Genomic DNA, 19,550 nt, shown 5'->3' with positions numbered 1-19,550 from the left:
GTTTGCGTAATAGTTTCTAAGTAAAAATGCAGGTATGTTAAACGATGCAACATTGGCATCAGATCATTTTAGCAAAAGCAGGGTGCTGTGTTACTTTAAATGTGGAGTACATGCAGTTGAATTAAGATTCAGTTTGAGCTGATATTCTCTCAGATTCCCAGGTAAGAAACGCACATACACAGGCGCGCACAGGGGATAGTCGGTGAGGTGAAGCTGCACAGTGATCTCAAGTATTGAAGGGTAAAACGAGACACAGAGGAAGAGTATTGATTGTTTGCAGGGAAAGAAGAAGAGAAACAAAGAAGTCTGTTCCTGAGTTTAGCTTAATTATGTTTCTGTGTTGTACAGAATATAATTTGTAGTAGACGGTATGTCGGTAGTCTCATTAACGTAATTTAGCTCTTAAATTTCTGGGTCATCACCTGAAATTGATAAAAAATCTTATAAAACGTGTTGAATGCAACTTTTCTTCAGCCCTCTCCTCGCAGTTTTACTTTTCCACTTAGAGATATCTCGGCTCGGTTGCTGTAAGGCTTCCTCTTTCTGTCTAGACAAACATACACACACCTGCTGATTTGATTGCTGTGTTTATCAGCCGAACACTTTTCCCTCGCTCTTCCGAAGGCCGAAGGCACTTAGCTGCCCGAAACTGGAAAAGATGCTGGTGCTGGGGCTCTCTGTTGCCATAGCGACCAGCAGGCTCACCTGTTGCCAACAACTCTCATCTTTAAAAAGAGAAGAAGCAGAGAGAGAGTGGTAACGGATTGCAGAAGAAACACATGGCATGGTTGAGATAGGACAGGCTCAAAGACGATTGTGTAAATGAAAAATATAAAAGATACCTTTTTATTTTACTGTTAATCGACTAGTCGTACGGAGCCTTATCTAAAAATGCTTCTTGTATGACTGATCTGAGCAACAATTAAAGGATGCATTTTTGGGCTAGCATGATTTATTACATTGACTATAGCAGGGTTGAGTAGCTGGGTGTTTAAATTTAATAAATCACAATAATTGATTCTGTGACATGTTGTCAATGGTTACTGTTTAAAATATTGATTTTGGTCAAAATATAACTACTAAGACAAAACAGAAACAGAAAATTTAGAGGGTGGGAACAAATTTCAGCACACTGCATTTATACTGATGTTTTAGAGAGTCTTGTTTATTCTGTAAAATATTGAGGATTAGTCATAACTGAGGAGCTTGCAACTTATGTAGGAAATTATGACAATTTTCTATGTACCACTTGAAGATGAGTCATGTCTCAACCCTCACTACCTGAGGACTAAAACACTGCCGACAACTCGCTTAAAGTGCACTGAAATGCAACATTCACATACCAAATGATATTTGCATACTGAATAATTTTTTTCTTTCACTGTAAATAGTTGCACTTAGTCACTGTTCTGTGGTTTTCTGAGAAGCAGCCAAGTGACTGTTGCAGGTCTATATTGTCTGGCTTTACTGTGCATCTTCAGCTTGCATTATGTAATGATTGCATGTGGAAATATGGCGAGGACAATAAGAGCACAAGGTAAAACTGGCTGACAACAGAGTCTGTGGGGTGAGGAGGTGGCAGGCAGCAGGACTATGCGGTCAAACGACATCTGATCTGTCTGAGTCATTCTGTAGGATTTCTTTCACCTGTCTACTCATTCTTACTCAACACCTGTATTGATTATTGTAACTGGAAAAGAGCCTATAACTTCTTATTAATTATTTACTTACTAATTAATATTAATAAAAACAGCAGAGCTAAGGAGCTGAACTACAACCAGACTCTCACAAAACATGTTTGAACGTAGTTGAAAGTAGTTTTTTAAAAGTTTAAGAGTGGCACTGGTCATAATAATGATGCACTTGTTATTTTGTATGTTGTATGATTTTAACATACACGACAGTTAGCCTCACTTGTTTATAGATGAAAACACACCATAACACATATCCAAAATTTCAGCAGGTGTCTAGTAAAGCAGACACACACACAGACATGCATCTACAGCTACAATCGCTAGGAAAACCAAAAGAAGCTTTCAGCAGCATCTTTCACCCTACTGCACACAGACAAAGAGTAAGCCTCTGAACTCATCCTCTCAAAGAACCTAGCCAATGGTGTAAAAACATCTGCTCCAGTGAGTTGCATACATGCACAAGTTCAGTCACACCAAGGCACCAGACACTGAAGGAGCAGAGGTGTAAAATCCAAGTCAGGGTTTTCACTTTTCTAAAGGGAAACCGATGATGTATTGACCTTGTTTTTCCTTCTTATTTGCAGCTTTGGTTGTTTTGTTGTATTTATTTTAGCCCTAATGCTTTTTTTCTTCTCTTAGTCATAAATTTCTGTGCTTTGTTCGTGCTGTGACTGTGTATTTCTGATCACTGCCTTGTTTTCTGCAAGAGTAAATTCATTATTGTTGCTGTTTAATGCAAATCTGTATGATTTAATTCTAATCAGGCAATGTTTTTTTTGTGTGTGTTTGTCTTTCTTGTAGACGACGGGCCTTACCAGCAAGATCTGCCTCCTCTTCTCTGCTCTTCCTCCACATCAAACACTCTGTTGGAGGAGCGCAGGAAGAGCCATATCCCAGAGGAGTTTGCAGGCCTCCTTCATGGGTCTTCCCCAGCTTGTGAAACTCCTCATACGCCTTACCATCTTTATAGCCCAAAACCACATAAATACACCTCTACAGAGAGCCAGAGCAGCTTGCTGCAAACGCCTGAGTTCAGCATTGTGATTGGCGGAGGACCTACTCAGGTCATATCTAAGACTGGGTTTGATTCGTCACCTCAGAGGTCCAGCAGCGACTCTCAAAAGCCACAGGTGGTGTACCGGACTATCTTCCACACCAAGGTCAACCAGGATCAGGCTCAACCAAGGAACTGCAAGCAAGTGGATGCACCCCGTGGGTGGTCTACTCTGGGCCACCCACCTTCCTACGCCTCTGGTCAATACGGGGAAACTGAGTTACGAGGGATCCAGACAGGAGGTGTGTCCAAGGACAGTTCATCTGCGACTGGATACGAAGAGAGGGCTTGCACACTGGGGAGGATGAGGTCTATGCCCCGCAGTGTGTTGGACCTGCAGTTGTCAAAGTCTCTGTCCAAGTCCGATTCCAACCTGGTATCTGTGTCTCCCATACAGGTAAGTTGACATATAGTTTTACAGAGTCTTTTTCTTCCATATACTGTTTCAGTCTTCTGAGACATTTATATAAGAGGCCAAGCTCCTTCTATTAAAAGTCTCTCCTATTATAAAAGCACAGAGGTCTCACTTATGAAAGCAAATGTATTTTTTGTGAATATTCAGTTACATAAATTATGCAATCATGTAGGTAGTTTGCATCTTGCTGTATCATGCAGTGTAACTTCAAAGAATCCAATCAGCCCAGTTAGGTAATTTACTAATGTGGGCCCCAGTGCTCCCTGCTATGCAGCACATTTTACGAGACAACATCTTCAATTCAAATAAATAAATCATTAAGCCAAAAACTTGGTCTGTTTGATGAAAATAGCTTTATTACAGATGACGCTCAGTTGTATTTTGAACTCTAACCGCCTCCTTTGCAGGAGGAGCACAGTTGGGGATCTGGATCCCGGGGACATGGGCCAGGAAGTCCAAGCCCAGGAGAGGGTGCCAATCTAGGAGGAAGACTGGAGAGGACTCCTTCCTTTACTGCTGAGTGGGAGGAGGTAAGAAGATACTTCTTGTGACATGCACAGCCTTTTACCGGACATTTACGATCACTCAAGCGGTCAGTGGTCAATCAGTGCAACGTACTGTTAGATATACACACTACATATGTTTCCAAAGTAATATTACATAAAACCAGCATGCTTTTTAAGCATGTGAACTATCTTTGCCGTGGGCTTGAAATCTCAACATGCACAGCAGTGAGCTGCTTTAGTTTTTCCTCCCTTTAAAAGCTACGCAGCTACTATGGTGCCCTGGTGCTAATTTAACATGCTCCCACATAGATTTTCCTCTGTAACCAACACTGGAGCTGCAGGGATGACTCGATATCAGAGAGAAAGCAGTTTCTGTTATGGAGAATTGAGAGTGGAGGTCAAGGGAGCTGTGTGTTTTGGTCTTGCTGTGTTTGTGCCTGGGGCTCTTTCAGTATTAAAGGGTCTCTAACACAGATGTGATCCATTCACTGGACACCGCTGTTGGATCTTTCCCCTTTACAAACACTCTGGGTCACGGAGCTGCTCTCTGTGCATCAGTCACACCATAGACAACATGTGCTTACAAACTCATGCATAAATGAAAAATCTCATATTATGCACCACGTCTTCGGAGAAAAATGAAAGCAATAATAACGAAGACTAAATTAGTTCTTCTATTTTTAAAATAATGCTAATGCATGTGAATGAAGGGACATTAGTGCATGTCTGACCACATTTGCATGTTCATGTTCATTAGTTCCTCAACACAGCTCATAACTTGCTGCTGGTGATGAATTACCACATGAATTTTCCCATAATTCTCCGCAATTAAGGTGACCTTTCCTGTTTAATTGCATGCTATGGGAGGATGAGATATGATGACTTCAGGAAAAAATTTGGAGCTATAAAGGGGGATTTTTGAGGGGAAAAATAGCAAAGTTGCTGTATTTGCAGCACATATGCTGGTAAACATGTACAGAAGAACGAGTTGAGAACACAACAGCAGTAACACTTTGTTGCCAATGGGGTTATTATACTTGAACAAGACTTTTATTATAAGAAAAGCTCTGTTTGGGTCTCATTCAGCTATTTACCTGGTTGATGTTAGTGGGTATTTTTTGTCTATTGTTATGTTTTGGGCAGATATTGTACTGTGTAATTATCAGAGCTGCTTTTTGCTGAAGAAAGAACAGCTTGTTTTGGAAGTAATTAGATTAATGGGTAATAGTATTTTGTAGCTTTAAATTACTTAAACTTATCTTTATCTCTGTTTTCCATTTGCTATGAATATGTGCTTGAAGAAGTATTTTGTGTAATTTATACCAAAGTTGTTGTTGTTTTATTTATCCTGCTCCAAAAATAAGGCCACCTTTATGGCCATGTTAACATTGTTTGGATTTGTCAGATCTGACCCTTCAAACCCTTGTTTCAGACCAGACAAAGGCCAGGTTTCTCTGACCCATAGTGAGCCAGCAACCCTGACAGGTGGATGGATGTGCAGGGTGCATAGTTCAGTGGTTAGCAGCAGGACCAGGGTCAGGGATGACTGGCCAACTGCTGGCAGCCACACATTAATAAAGTCAACGTAGCTCTCTCCAATGCACTCTCCCTCTTCCATCATTTCTGCTCCGACCCTTCTTTAATTTTCTTGCTAACATATCTTTTTCCTTCTCTCCTCCTTCATGCCTTTTCATTTCACAGTGGGGAAATGACTGACATTCAGCATGCTGGCTTGCATAATGATCATGTTATGTGACACTTGAATCTAGAAATAGGGGTTAGCCTTATTACTGGGAAATGACTTTCTCTTGCAAACGCTGTACATATCTCTAACTCTGGTTGTTCGTCTCTCTTTCTCTTTCCCATTTGTTCAGATCGACAAGATTATGAGCTCTATTGGGGCAGGAATAGGCAGTGGATTGGACATCAAGGAAGACACACCAGGTAATAAACACATAATAATGTTTGCATGAGTACATTTGTATTAAAGGGGAATTCCAGCTTATTATTCTTGCAGTTTTAGACATTATTACTGTTGGTTATGATAACACTCTCCTCACCAAAATAACTGCTGAGATCTGGGACCACAGTGACAATACAACAACAAAGTCTGATAGGGAAAGAAACGGGCTGTAAACAAGCTCAAACCAAGAGTGAATGCACCTGAAATATCAGTAACAATCTCTGATTGAACAGGAAAACTTTGCAAGTCAGGGACAGCACAGAGTGGAGGTCATGTTTCAGAAATGATCAGAGCCCCAAAGTCTGCACCCAGATGGTAGACATTTGGCGATCATCGATTGGTAGTGGTTCCCATTAAGGTTTAACTACAGAGTCAGACCCAAGTCTTCTCCAGCACATCCCAAAGATTCTCAATGGGGTTAAGGTCTGGACTCTGTGGTGGCCAATCCACGTGTGAAAATGATGTGTCATGCTCCCTGAGCCACTCTTTTACAATCTGAGCCCAATGAATCCTGGCATTGTCATTTTGGAAGATTTGATGGGTGTATTACTCAATCCGCCTCTCTTCTTACCCTGATGCTCCCATCACTCTGGAACAGGGTAAATCTGAACTCATTAGACCACATGACCTTCTTCCATTGCTTCCATTACCTATTTGTGACTCTTTTTTTAGACAGGGAGTGCATTTGTTTTCTAAGGTAAATACAGGCCCAGCCATTGGATAATAACTGAGAGGCGGAGCCTTGGAGACGTGATGAAATTACACTGATAATTATCTTCCTGCTTCCTAAACAAAAGCTCCTGTTATATTACTCATAAGAATGATGGCCAAAACTACAAAAATAAGACCATAGTTGTAATAATCAGGAATTCTCTTATTTTCATGTGGGTGGATGTGTGTGAGAGATATTTCCTATGACTCTAACATGAAGTAAATTTAGTTTTTCTAATTAGTGCGTTAAATACCCCTTTTTTTTTTTTGTTTTTACCTGTGTACATGAAATCCTCCGCAATTCATCCCCCTTTCTCTATGGTAACTCCCCCATCCCCCTCATCCCCTCTTCCTCTCTCGTTTAATCTGTGAAATGCAAAGCTTCTGCTAACCATGGTTACCACACAGATAAATCTGTGTGATAGCCAGACCAGCTATACACTGTTCACTAACAAACACACAACCACAGCACAGCACAGCACACACTCACACAAACACACATAGATGCGGCTGCATACATACAATGATCTTGAGCATGGTGTGTGAGTGGGAGGGAGCTTGGCTTCTTGCAGACAAAGAAGCTGGAGCTGATGTGATGGCTATTATCAGCAGAGCAAGCCAGATATATGTGGAGCGGCAGAGGGAGCAGGGTGACGATCAGCACCCTGTGAGAAGATAGAGACAAGAGGTAGACAGAGGAAAGTGAGCAAGAGAGCGAGGTAGAGAGAGAGAGACTGAGGGAACGAGGGTGGAAAGCAGAGCTCAGAGAAAGGAGAGGGAGAGAGAGGAGGCTGCAGAAGCATACAGATGAGAGTGGGAGTACTTGATAAAGAGAAATCTACAGCCGAAGCAGCTCCTGCTCTTTCTCTCTCTTCCTTACACACACGCACGCACACACTCACTCACATTCACACACAAGCTCAGGGGAGCAGCCAAGCGAGCGCAACAGCTGAAAAAGAAAGCGGCTGATGTGCTGTGTGCGACAAACACACAGGCGCTTTTGCTTACGGATCTATACCTCCAGTCTTATCCAACACCCATCTCTGGCAGGATTTTACCCTCAGGACAGAGGCTTTTTTCTGGATACAACTTCCACCTTTACCTATTCTCATCTTACCTCTGGCTGGGTTCAGAGACAGCATCATCTGGGCGCCTCAACCTACCCTTTACCTGCTTGCACCCTTGCATGCTGACCCCCTCTATCCTCACCATGCCTCTAGCCTAGCCCCCCCTTCTTTTTTTTCTTCCTCCTTCTTTCCTCACCTTTCTCCCCTCCACCTGCCTTCCCTTCTTTCTCCTCTTCCTGCTGCCTTGCCAAAAGACTCCTCAAAAGCATGGCGGGCTCCTTCGACAGCCACTTTGCCCGCCATAACATGATGTGGCAGTGCCAGCTGTCTCAGCCGGACTGCCGTTGTTACCGCGTGGACGGCTACTCCCTACTGAAGCGTTTGCCCCTCCACCCCCTCATAGGTCCCCGTTGCCCGCTGCAGTCCGTGGGCCAGTGGCTCGACTCTATTGGCCTGGTCCAGTATGAGAACCACCTGCTGGCCAATGGATTTGACAACGTCCAGTTCATGGTGAGTGTTTTTACAAGTGTTGTGGGGGGGGGAAGGAGGCGTGGGGAGATCTTGCTGCTGGAAGTTTAGGATGGATTATAATTAAATGTTTTCTTCATCCTTGTTCTTTTTTAATCTTTTCTTTGTGATTTAAATGCAATCTTATCTCTGTGTTTGTCCCACCTCCCTCTGAGCTCTCCCTGCTCCCCTAGGTGTAGCTTATTATCTGTCATCATTTTCTTTGTAGTGATTTGTGTGACTATTTTTTCTCATTCACTCTGATCTCCTTCATTTACTGTATTTCTGCCTTTGTATCATCTTCTATCTCCTCTTTTCTGTCTCTCTCATTCTTCCTTTTCCATCATTGCTGCCTCTCCCCACTGATGCCATGTGAAGTCCTCCTACGCACAGAAATCCTACGCCACATCTCCACCACAGCAAAAATCCAGTTCCTGCCTCAATCTGCTCATGTTTTTTGCATACTCTTGCACATGCATGCATATAACAAATTACAGCTACAACCACCTGTAGCCTGTGGATCAGAATGAAAACTGAGCCTGTATTTTTTCAGTGGTTCCTTCATCTCTAGTGACGTAGGAACTGAAACTCGCATTGAGAAACTCAATTGATGTTGGCTTCAGTGTGTGTGCTTGTGTGTTAGTAAGAAAGACCTCCACATTAGGAAAGGGTAAGCAAACTATAAAGTGGAAAATGGGGAGAAATGAGGAAAACTGGAGAGAAGCAATGAAGCCAAATTGAGAGCAACTGCAGCAAAGGCAGAACGATGGGAGGCAAAGCAGAGGGATGTTGACTGTACTGGTTTATCTAGAGTTGCAGATTGTCACTATTGGGCAAAAAGCTTATATCAACAAAATGACTACTTTTCAGGGGAGAAAAAACAATGTCTGTGGAGGTTCAGAATATATTGATACAGTATCACAATACTTTCACAATATCATCAAGTAAGGACGAGGAGAATTGAATCCTTTTTCCTGGCATGACATCAACTGTGTACATATTAGTATATTTATTTATATATGTGTGGACATATTCATGTGTGCTGGTCCTTCTCAGTGTGACCTGCACTCATTTCTTTGGTTACCCTGGCAACAGAAGTGTTTTTCCCACACGTGGTCTGTGATTCTGTTTTTCTGTTTTTGTTTGCAATCATCCTTTACACATTTCACTTGTACTGGTTTTGGGGCTGATAAAGTTTTATGTGTGCATGAGACGATACTCTTGTTAATCCCTCAGTATCTCCTTGTCTACATTCACACATCTCAAATCCTTGCAGTGGCTAATATATGTTTTTTTATATTAACCAGTGCCATGCAGCTTCTAACAAACCAGTATGTAGAGTATTCATCAGTATTATCTTTTTCTTTTTTTTGTCACTACCTCCTTCCACCTTTCATTTTTGTCCTGTACCTCCCAATTCCTTCTGTTTTTGTATTCAGATTATGTGAAGCTTTATTTGGTCAGAACACATCCATTTTAAGAATACCTGTGTACGTCATCAAACATACTACATGGCACATTTCATAGTTAAATATTGCTAAAAAAAAATAAATAACAGAAGACAGATGAAAAACATATGTGCATTAGTTTAACTGTGTATTTATTCCTTTCTCCAAATCCTTAAATTTAAATAAATATTAATGCTATCCATTTATCTATAGTTTTTGCATAGCTTGCTTTCCAGGAAATCACTTTCATAGCTAATATAGAAAATAGATGGAAGGATAGATTAAGGTTGCAAAAGATCAACCAAAACCTTAAACTTACTCCTGTAACAGTGTTATAGGAAACATGTTACCAAACAGTTGTCTCTTTACATATCAGGTAAATTTGGAGCAACATTAGCATTCAATTAAAGTTTGCTTATATGTGCACCAGAATAAATCTGAGTTAGTTCTGTAGTGGAGATACAGATACAGCAAGTAAATAGTTAAAGTGGCATATTTAGTAGCTCAGTAGTCAATGTAAAAAAAACAAGACAAAAAAAGATGTGAGGGGTGCTGGTACTTGTTTAGAGGATAAGGTATTCAGATAAGTCGGATGAAGTAAAAATATGTTGATATCGTATGAAACACGAAACAGACACTGACCACTGGAGGATAGGTAAATAAATCAAATATATTTTATTTAATGTGGCAACCTAAACAAATTAGTGAAACTCTTTGTTACAACTGCTTCCCATTGATTTTGAATTGTTAATTCTTCGAAGTGAAATGTTGGCTGTCATGCAGTTTTTATCATTTGGTGTGTATTTGTGTTAGTTTAGGTCACACATCAGTTTTCCTTTAGTTGTAAGCAAGTGTATAAAATACATTACGAGTCATCGCAGCAGCTGTAAGTGTTTCAAGGCAACTGTTAACATCACATAAACTGTTCATATAAGCAGTGTTTGTGTTTTTTTTATTTATTTAAGTAATTAAAAAAAACTGTGTATTTTCCCTGTTAATAATGTCCCCAGGTAAACCCTCAATTCATCTACACTGTTTCCTCTTATGCTGGCACACACTCGCACATCATTATATCAGTGTGCCAATGTATTTTAATTTCATTTTCACCTAGTTTATAGTCACTAACAGTATTTGGCAGCAGTTCTGAGAGACTTGGGGATTCTCTTCCCTCTTTGCCTCGTCCCTCTAAAACAGTTTCTCAATAGCTCAGTCATCTCCAGAAATGCCTCTTAGATACAATTAATATTTAAAAGAGCTGAGAAGAAACAGCCTTGCAAACATCTTGGTGACTTCAAAGTTATTTTTGTGAGTGCGGCTCTCTCTCTGTTTAAAGTCCCTCGTGTCTCACTTCCTGAGTGAAGTTTTAACCTTTTAACACTTAATGTTTTCTAACCATAGAGAAACTCATCTACCATAAATTGATATTATTGATATTAATGTGGTTAAGGTACAGGCTACAGGGATTATGTTGGTATTTGCAGTGCACCTTTTTGTTCTTAGCTTTGGATCCTTTTGGAGGTTTGGGTCAAATAATTTCAGCACCATTCTCTATGAGAAATAATTAGAAATGGCAGAATGTAGTCAGTGCATTCGATCTTTTCTTTTTTTTTTTTTCTCATTGAAGGGTTAGTATTCAAGTTCGTCTGTCAGATTGATTGGTTTATAAATTAATGAAGTATTATCTGTAGTGGCATAAGATTGTGAAAAGGCACTATACTCTGTAGGAATATATGAAGACATACATGTAAGCACTCCTAGCCACCGTTGCCATTTATGACTAATAGGGGTCATTATAGTGGGTGGGTCTGATCGCCTTATCCAGCCAGTAGAGGACAAGTACTGCTAGATTGATGTACAGATACTAAAGGGGTAGAATGGTTGTTAAGGAGACGGCATTTAATATAAACAAGATTGTATGGAGGTGAAAGTAGAAGAAGACAATGGAGCTTTAGAAAGCAATTGTGTGTGTGTTCATTGCGTATTCTTAAAGACGAACAGAAATAGGTCATAATCCAGATTAAGGCTTTAACTGATTTTTATTTAGATACAAAGATACATGCCTTGTGTTGATGTGTCTTCCTTTGGTTTGATGAAAACCAAACATCTACTTGACCAGTTGACCAGTTTGTCACTTTGCTCATTATCTATGCAACTGATGCACAGGTCTGATCCCATATTAAGTGATGAATACTTAAGTGCAGCAAAACAAGGTTCAAATATTTTCATTTTCTTTGAAAAGTAGATGTATTGAATCAAGACGTTAGACATAAAGCAAACAGGATGCAATGGTAGCAGTTATCTAATGCCCCTAAATTCTCTCTGCTTTTATCTGTTTTTCTTTCTGCTAACACCTGAAGGAAATACGTGGCATTATTGAGCTGTTGGGCTGAGCAGTTAGTGCACAGTGGGTTTGTCTGAGCCTCTTTTCTGAGACAAGCTGCCTGCTATGTCTGGAAACAGTGCTGATGAAAACATCAGAGACTGAATCGAACTGGTGAGGCTGTAGGGTGTAATGAAAAACCAAAACAAAGAGCTGAAAGATGCTAAAATGCCCGAAAAGCTGAGTCAAGTTATACTGTGATAATTGTCAGTTTATTCATCACTTTGAGGAATCCTGTCTGATAGATTTAAGATGTGGCTAATTGGCATTTCAGTTGGTTCAAATATTAGGGTGTTTGTTCTAATAAGGTGCAAATCTGATCAGAAAAGGACTGCCTATGATTGTATGTGATATTTGTTAATGCTCAGAGACACTTAACAGGGTCATCTTTATGGTACTGGTGTGTAACAAGGAGCCCAATTATATTGCACTCGTCATTCATCATTGCCATATAACATACATACATCTCTCAACATCACACATCAGCAAAGGAACTGTGATGTGTGACCAGAGTATGGAAGTGAAAAGAGGAGAGCGAAGGTGAGAAATGAAAAGATTAAGCGTGATTTGTTATAGTTCACTTGAGAGATAAGTGCTATCGAAACTCATGAGCATCACATGAACTGATGCTCAGTGGATTGTGGATGAACTGAGGCATATAAATACTGTGTGAAAGATGAAAGAATGTCATGCGAAAATAATTTTTCAATAAGCAGCTTTTTTAAATTTGGTTTCATACGTCACAGCAAAGTGGGAAAAAAAAGATAAGACAGTTGATAAATACAAGGTAGAGCAGGGTTAAAGGGTTAAAAGCAGCCGCAAGACTAGTGAAATTTATTTCACCCAGCTGTTGGTACTGAGGAAGCAAGAATAACATTTTAGAAATAACCTGTCAGCGTTTATATTTTGTTCAGAGGTGGCACATTTAATCCACATCATAAAGGAATAAATAAAGACAGATGTTGTTCACTTGTTCAAAAAAATGTTAAACCAAGTTTGTGAAGAATCCGAATGAATTTGAATTATGAACTAAAAGTGAGGACAGAGGAACAGAGGAGAGGAGGTCTGAATAGTAAGAGAAGAAAGAAAATAATGGGAAAATTCTTTAATAGCAAAGAAGTGAGATAGGCCTGAAAGGCACAGACTAAAAAGGGAAGCAATACACTATGCTGAACATTATTCTTAATACTGGTCTAAGCCTTTTGACATTGGCAATGGCCTTCACTAACATGGCTGTATTACAGATTTTGCTCCATCTGTACCTCAACCCCCTACTGTTGTTCATGAATTTTAATTTGTGCATTTGTGACCCACTGCGGTGCTATTATTAAGCAGTGTGGTCCAAGTAGCACAAGCTAACCACAGGCCATGGCATCTTTATCAACACAGAGGAGGCGGAACACCTTCCGCCACCAGCAAAATGGACTGTTTGTGTTTGTGAAAGTGCTCCATGCAGAGTATTTAGTCACTTACTGTGTGTACTCCTGGCCTATAAAATAAACTATAAAAACACTGGGAGCAAAACTGAGGCTAGAAAAAGTCTTTTTCTATGGCCAGGTTTTACTTCATACAGCACAGTGTATTTAAACCAGCTCTAGTTGCATAAATGTATCCATGTGATATTTATCCCATGATCCATTGTGCGCTCTTGGAAATGGCAGATTTGGGGCAAACGTAATGTTAAGACAGAAAGGGAAACAAGACAAAATAGGTTTAGAGAGAAAAGGAACAAACATTAAGGAACTCCAACTCTCGCTATCAGGAGCCCAACAGGGAGCAATTAGTCATGCCTTTGAATTCCCCCACAATCTACTCTGCTCCAACTCTGAGTCATTACTCTGCTGTGAAGTTGTAGCATGGTACCTCCAACACTCGCTCTGCTCTTCGCTCTGTTAATCAGCCTGGGAGCTGATCTATGAACTCACAGAGGCTCCAGCGAGTACCGGTTGGTTGGGGAATGTGGAAAGAATTCGTTTATCCACAGCGTGTGAGATGTGAGCTTCTGTTTCCTCAGGTTTCTGAGTCAGTACAGTGACAGGGACAGGTAGTGGAGCCCTAAGGACAAAGTTTTAATAATAACCCTGAAGCAACATCACTCAGGGCTTTTTTTGTATGTTGACATTTGAAACTCTTATTCATTGTGGTGACGTTTGAACAACCTGCTCTTTCATGTAACACAGACTTGAAAATTAACCAAGTGCATTGATCAGTAAATGGAAAGCAATGATTAAGGGAAGATACAATTCATGGGAACAGGTAGATGTTCACCTAGACCTAGAAGGTACTTAAGTCTCTATTCACTAAATTAAGGCATAGATTTCACTGATTTGCAATGTAACGCGTTCAGTGTGCTGCACATAAGAGATTATGAACCAGTCACTTAGAGTAGTTTGACAGAAATAATACAAGTTTTATTGTTAATGGAATGGTTCCCAAACTCAATCCTCAGCCCCCCTGCCCTGACTGTTTTCCAGCTATCCCTACCCCACCCACTTCTAATTACCTGGATCAGGTGTCTTTAGTCAATCAGAAACTGAAAGATAGAGCTGATCCAGATAATCAGCAATGGGTTTGGGCAGAGATAGGTGAAAAACAAGCAGGACAGGCGGGTTTGGGGACCAAGTTTTGGACACCACTGGGTTAATACAAAATTTATGTATATACTTATTTCGATTATATCGATCTAGTAATGGTTTGCATGTGTGCTAATTAATTATGACTTCAGTGTATAGAGACATAGAGACTATGCACAGCAGCTAACACTTTTGTGATACATTGAACATTCACCATACAGAACATTTCTCATCAGTTCTCAGCAGGCAGATACAATTAGCAGATTCAGAACATAAACTTAATAAAACTACTGCTAGCAGTAAATTCAGTATGCTGCAACATGCATGCACTGTGCAAATATTTTAAAAATGCAAAAGAAAATCTCTATCCAGAAGTAAAATGTCACAGCCTGAGAGCAAAATGTCCTTTCCGAGAGCACAATGGGTCCCCAGAGTCGACTTCTGAACAGGAGTGAAACTGAGGGAGGAGAAAGCAGGTATCCTGTGTCTACCTGCCTTCTTTTTGCTTGTCTCTCAGATGTTTTTACTATTTTTAGCTTGACGGGAAGGAGATATAGGGGACAGTGTGTACTTATGTGTAGATTGTTCTATAATCTGATCACATTCTCACAGTCTGAACATACTGTATGATCGGCATTAGTACCTTATGGCATGATATATAATTGAAATGTATATACTGTATAATTGGTTGTCTTTTAACTGCCCTTTTTCATGTTGCTTTTCCTTCCCCATGCACCTTGGCAGTGGGTGACGTTATGCTAGAAATTCCCTCACTGCCTTCAGGCTGGTAACACTGTCCTTCCTATACACATCATTTTGGTGATGATGTGGCTTTACCTTTTACATTTGTCACAATCTGTATTTCTGATGGTACTATATTTCTGGCTAAGTTGGTCTTTCTCTATGCTGCAGCTGTCTACCTGCACACTTTATCTATTCCCATCCCTCCCTGCGTTCTACCTTTCCTCTAATTAGCTGTCTGCATGAAGACTTTTTTCTGTTTCTCTTGGGCAGGGACTGATAGGTCTTTTAAGGTTTCCCATCGGAATAATTAAAAGTGAAACTTTATATGATACCTATCAAGGCTGCTGTGTGTCTCTTATGTGAATATTAAAGAGTATCAAACGTGCTGTGTACCACTCTCTGTTGGTTGTAGCTTTGCAGTTTAATTTAATTACTTTCACGTCATCATGTTCTCTGATATCTCTATTTGCAGATTTATGTTTTCATCGCTTTATTGTTTTATACAATGAACTAGAGGTGTTATATTAAGTCGTGTGCTATGCTAAGGCCTGTTGGTAGTTGGCAGGTTTCACAGGTTCTCACCAGAACCAATGTAGCAGTGAGTATGTTGTTGCACCAAATATTCCCAGCAATCACACATATACATAACTGTTTTGGCTATGCTGGGCAGCAGTCCTGTTCTCCCAAACGTGTAATTGTAGATGCCTGTATTTAGACCCCTTCAACAAAACAGTGTGCTGTTACTGTATTTGCTTATTAATAAATATTAAATATTTTGACTAATGCATCACCTCCCATGGCAGCCACATTGAAACGGCAAACAAATAGTATTTGGAGAACCCTGGATAGTCATGACTGAATAAGATGCAATAAAAGCCACAAGGGATTTATTGCTATGGTACAAACCAAACAGTAACAATAATGCTAAGATAAATTCCAATGGTATAAGTCAGCCCCTTTACCTCTACTTACATTGACTTTACATCACACCTTACAAGTTGATTAAAATGTCTCATACTTTTCAATTATATGAATGTTACACTATCTACTGCCTTTAAATATTGTACAATTTCTAAAGCATTTGTAATAAAGTCTCTACCTATTTAGCGTCTTTAATAAACTGATAGTTGTACTTCAGCTTTGTATAATTTATTAATTGGCAAGGTGTTCATGGTCACTGACTTAATTGTATTTCTCTGATGGGATAGCTGCGGGTAACTGTTGCACATATAATATAATAATGTTCTCACCTGATACATGATGAAGGTTGAATTGATGCAAACAATAAAAATCAATAACTACTACATCTTGAGCAAGACAGTAGTTTTATTTTCTCTGTCAGTTGTGCAGAACTTTTGTCTGTCAGTTAAAAAAAAAACATGTTGCTATGTTTTAGAAATTGAATTTCTGTTATTGTGTTTCTCTGCAGGGCAGCAATGTGGTGGAGGACCAGGACCTGCTGGAGATTGGGATCCTCAACTCTGCCCACAGACAGCGTCTCCTGCAGGCCATACGGCTTTTGCCCAGGGTCAGTACTGCACCTAATCCTAATCAAACAGTCCAACAAGAACAATTCAGATTCATAGTAGACATTTAATAAATAAAAACTTTCAGAATCATGCACGTTATAAGTTTATGAGAAATATAAAACTATTCATATGTTGCGATAGAGAAGATGTGATCTTGACTTCTAACTTCCGTTAATCTGTTCAGTTTAATGTAATATTGAGAAACTCAAGCATCATTAGTGCTGCTGTGTGATATAATTCTATCTCTGTAGGTGGTTGTGTTTCTGTCTGCATGTTCTGCAGAATGCTAGAACATGACAAGGAGTTGGGGGCTTTAGAAGAAGATGCACTTATCTCCATCAATACAGATCACAATTATACAGCATCCAAGCCACATGACATTAAACAACTTAACAAATCTGCCAAACCCACACTGTAACTGTATAGTTTATAGAGAAATGCACAAGTATACCCATAGACACAAACTGTCATAGGTACAGAAAAGGCAGAGGAGCTTCTACATATACGAGTGCTTCAATAAAAACAACTTGGAAAGAGTCAGAATAATCAGTATTAGAAGAATACAGAGAACAGAGTCAGAAGGGTTGTGCAGGCAGCTGTATGTTAGTATGGTCAAATGCTTGTGTGAGACTGAAAGTAAGATCAAAGGTATGTGACTGAGTGCTGTGAGCAGAAAAAAAGGAGTCTGCAAGAGCAGAGACGGAGAAGGGAGACCCAGAGATAAGCATGTTTCACACAGATACTCAGAAAACTTTGATCTCCAGTCAGCACTTTTCTCCTCTCATCCTCTCTAAACTTTTCAAAACACTGTAAAAAGTTTAACCTTTACCTTTACCTGCTGAACTCCCATACAGAGGTATGTAGACAAATGCGCTCAACCTAAGGTGGAGGTTGTGCGATGCCCGTTTGAAGTGTCATATTCTCTCTGAAGCTGTTTTGGCTGCTAAAATGAAAGTGAATGAAATATGAATTATTCACTACACTCAAGAAGCATTTCACTCAAACCCCCTGCTGTTGGTGTCTTGTTCTGACCTTACTCAAAAGTTAGATTTGTGTTGATTTGTTTACACTGCAAAAATAAGAGAACAACATGATCCTTATCAAGACTGTTATGAGGTTGTTCTTCAGCCTAGTATGTGTAACCTCTGAAACTTTTTCCATCTGCCCTCTGCTGAAATGTGAAAGTCAAAGAACATAAACATAGATCTTAGCAGAACAAAGACAGAACATGAATAAAGTGCAGTGCAGCAGTCAAATATAACAGAATTTAAACAGATGTGATGTTATGTAAGAAAATAATATGTATTTACAAACTATGCTTTTCAGTAGCAGCTGATCTATGTTACAAAGCCCCAGGTCAAAGATAGGGTACCATTTAAAAAAAAAAAAAAAAACAGCACAGTACTTCCATTGTTTGCCCATATTACTGTTTTATTTGTGAGAACATGGAGGAAGAACAAATAAATATCAGGAAACCTTCCAAGCAGTGAAAGTGGACAGTCAGTTATGCTCAGCAGGATATCACTCCATCACTATAACTCTTCTAAACAAATCTTGAAATACAGAATTTGAAAGATCACTTTCTCTCTTTTTCTTTTCTCCCTGTACAAAAGGTGAGGCCTATCGGTTATGATGGCAACAACCCCACGTCGGTGGCAGAGTGGCTAGAGTCGCTGGAGCTTGGTGACTACACCAAGTCCTTCCTTATCAATGGTTACACCTCTATGGAGCTTGTCAAGAAGATCTGGGAGATCGAGCTCATCAATGTGAGTCTCACTTATTTTTATACTAATTTATACTTCACGTGCACTGTTTAAAAATATCTATTGCAAAGCCTAGCAATTTATTTTGTTAATAGTTCCCTTGAAACCAAAACCAACAATTAGTTTATAAACAACTGGTAAATACATTTATCCTGATAACAGTTATTGTCTGTTCTGAGATATCTGCCAACAAGACGGGTATAATTGGCTTCTGTGAAAAACTATTGTTATGGGCGATGGAATCTGAAGGAGATGTTTTTTTCTGTAAAAAAGGAGAACAGTAGCATATCCAGTCAAGTTTAGGGCTTGTTGCTTGTTGGTTTCTGTCCTTTTTCTTCCACTTTCGTGATAAATTGAGTTTCATCTCCTACTTACAACTCAGTGTATCGCTCTCCACACCCATACATCAGTATACGTACAATATTTGTTGTTTTTATCGAAAACAAGCCTGCAGTCGATGTGAAAATTCCCTCTGTGAGAGGCATGCTGAGGCCACACTGTGCAGAATGCCCATCAGGCATTTCTTCTCATTACTGTGCAATGCTTGCTGAGAATACAAACAGGAAGGAGGTGCTCTTCACCTTGTACTCTGCAGAAATTTGCAGTAATAAAGGGCAAGTAGACAGTTAGCTGCTGCTTTCCGCTGATTGAACCTCTTTCTGGGATGGATGATAACTAGGTTTGACATTAGCACTCCTATGTTGTCACAAGTAGTGCAGGTTTATGATTCAGTGTTAACCAACATAAAATCTTCACTACAGATGGGATTTACTGCAGTCTGATTGCATCGCAGTGATGTGCTCCTTTGATGCTCAAAGTGTAACGAAATCATGCTCGATTGCAGAGGGGGCCTGTCTGGCTGATTTCAATAAGAGAGAGAGAAGAGAAGGGGTGTTTTTCCTTCCCAGTGGAGGATAAAGTGATAAAGTGATGAGTGATCAACTGGAGGAGGTGGAGAGGGAGTTATATAAGCATGTGGGATGCAAGATGTTTCACAGCGCTGGGGATACCACCCACATACTGCACTTGTGTGTGTGTGTGTTGGTATGTGTTTGTTTCTGAATGCATATGTGTGATAGAGAAAGTGTTAATACATGCTTATGTTTATGTATGTGTTTAAATGTTTGACATCTTAAGCACAAGCCAAGTATAAATCTCATTTCCTTTTTTGGACTATCCAAGAGCACTGAATTCTA

General features: G+C 39.8%; 1 protein-coding gene across 6 annotated transcripts in view; it reads left to right on the top strand.

The window, feature by feature from the left end:
• Nucleotides 1-19,550, top strand: part of anks1b (ankyrin repeat and sterile alpha motif domain containing 1B) — a 166,214-nt gene that overhangs the window by 111,500 nt on the left and 35,164 nt on the right. For all 6 annotated transcript variants that reach the window (XM_026362154.1, XM_026362157.1, XM_026362155.1 and 3 more), the window contains 6 exons: nucleotides 2,496-3,145; nucleotides 3,571-3,693; nucleotides 5,544-5,613; nucleotides 7,814-7,920; nucleotides 16,492-16,590; nucleotides 18,205-18,357. In XM_026362154.1, coding sequence (XP_026217939.1) covers nucleotides 2,496-3,145; nucleotides 3,571-3,693; nucleotides 5,544-5,613; nucleotides 7,814-7,920; nucleotides 16,492-16,590; nucleotides 18,205-18,357 — 1,202 coding nt within the window. The remainder of the gene's footprint in view (nucleotides 1-2,495; nucleotides 3,146-3,570; nucleotides 3,694-5,543; nucleotides 5,614-7,813; nucleotides 7,921-16,491; nucleotides 16,591-18,204; nucleotides 18,358-19,550) is intronic.

This window comes from Anabas testudineus, chromosome 23 (genome assembly GCF_900324465.2).
Source record: "Anabas testudineus chromosome 23, fAnaTes1.2, whole genome shotgun sequence".
NCBI classification, from domain to species: Eukaryota; Metazoa; Chordata; class Actinopteri; order Anabantiformes; family Anabantidae; genus Anabas; species Anabas testudineus.
Note: the sequence above shows the minus strand (reverse complement) of the source record. Positions and strands in the feature narration are given on the sequence as shown.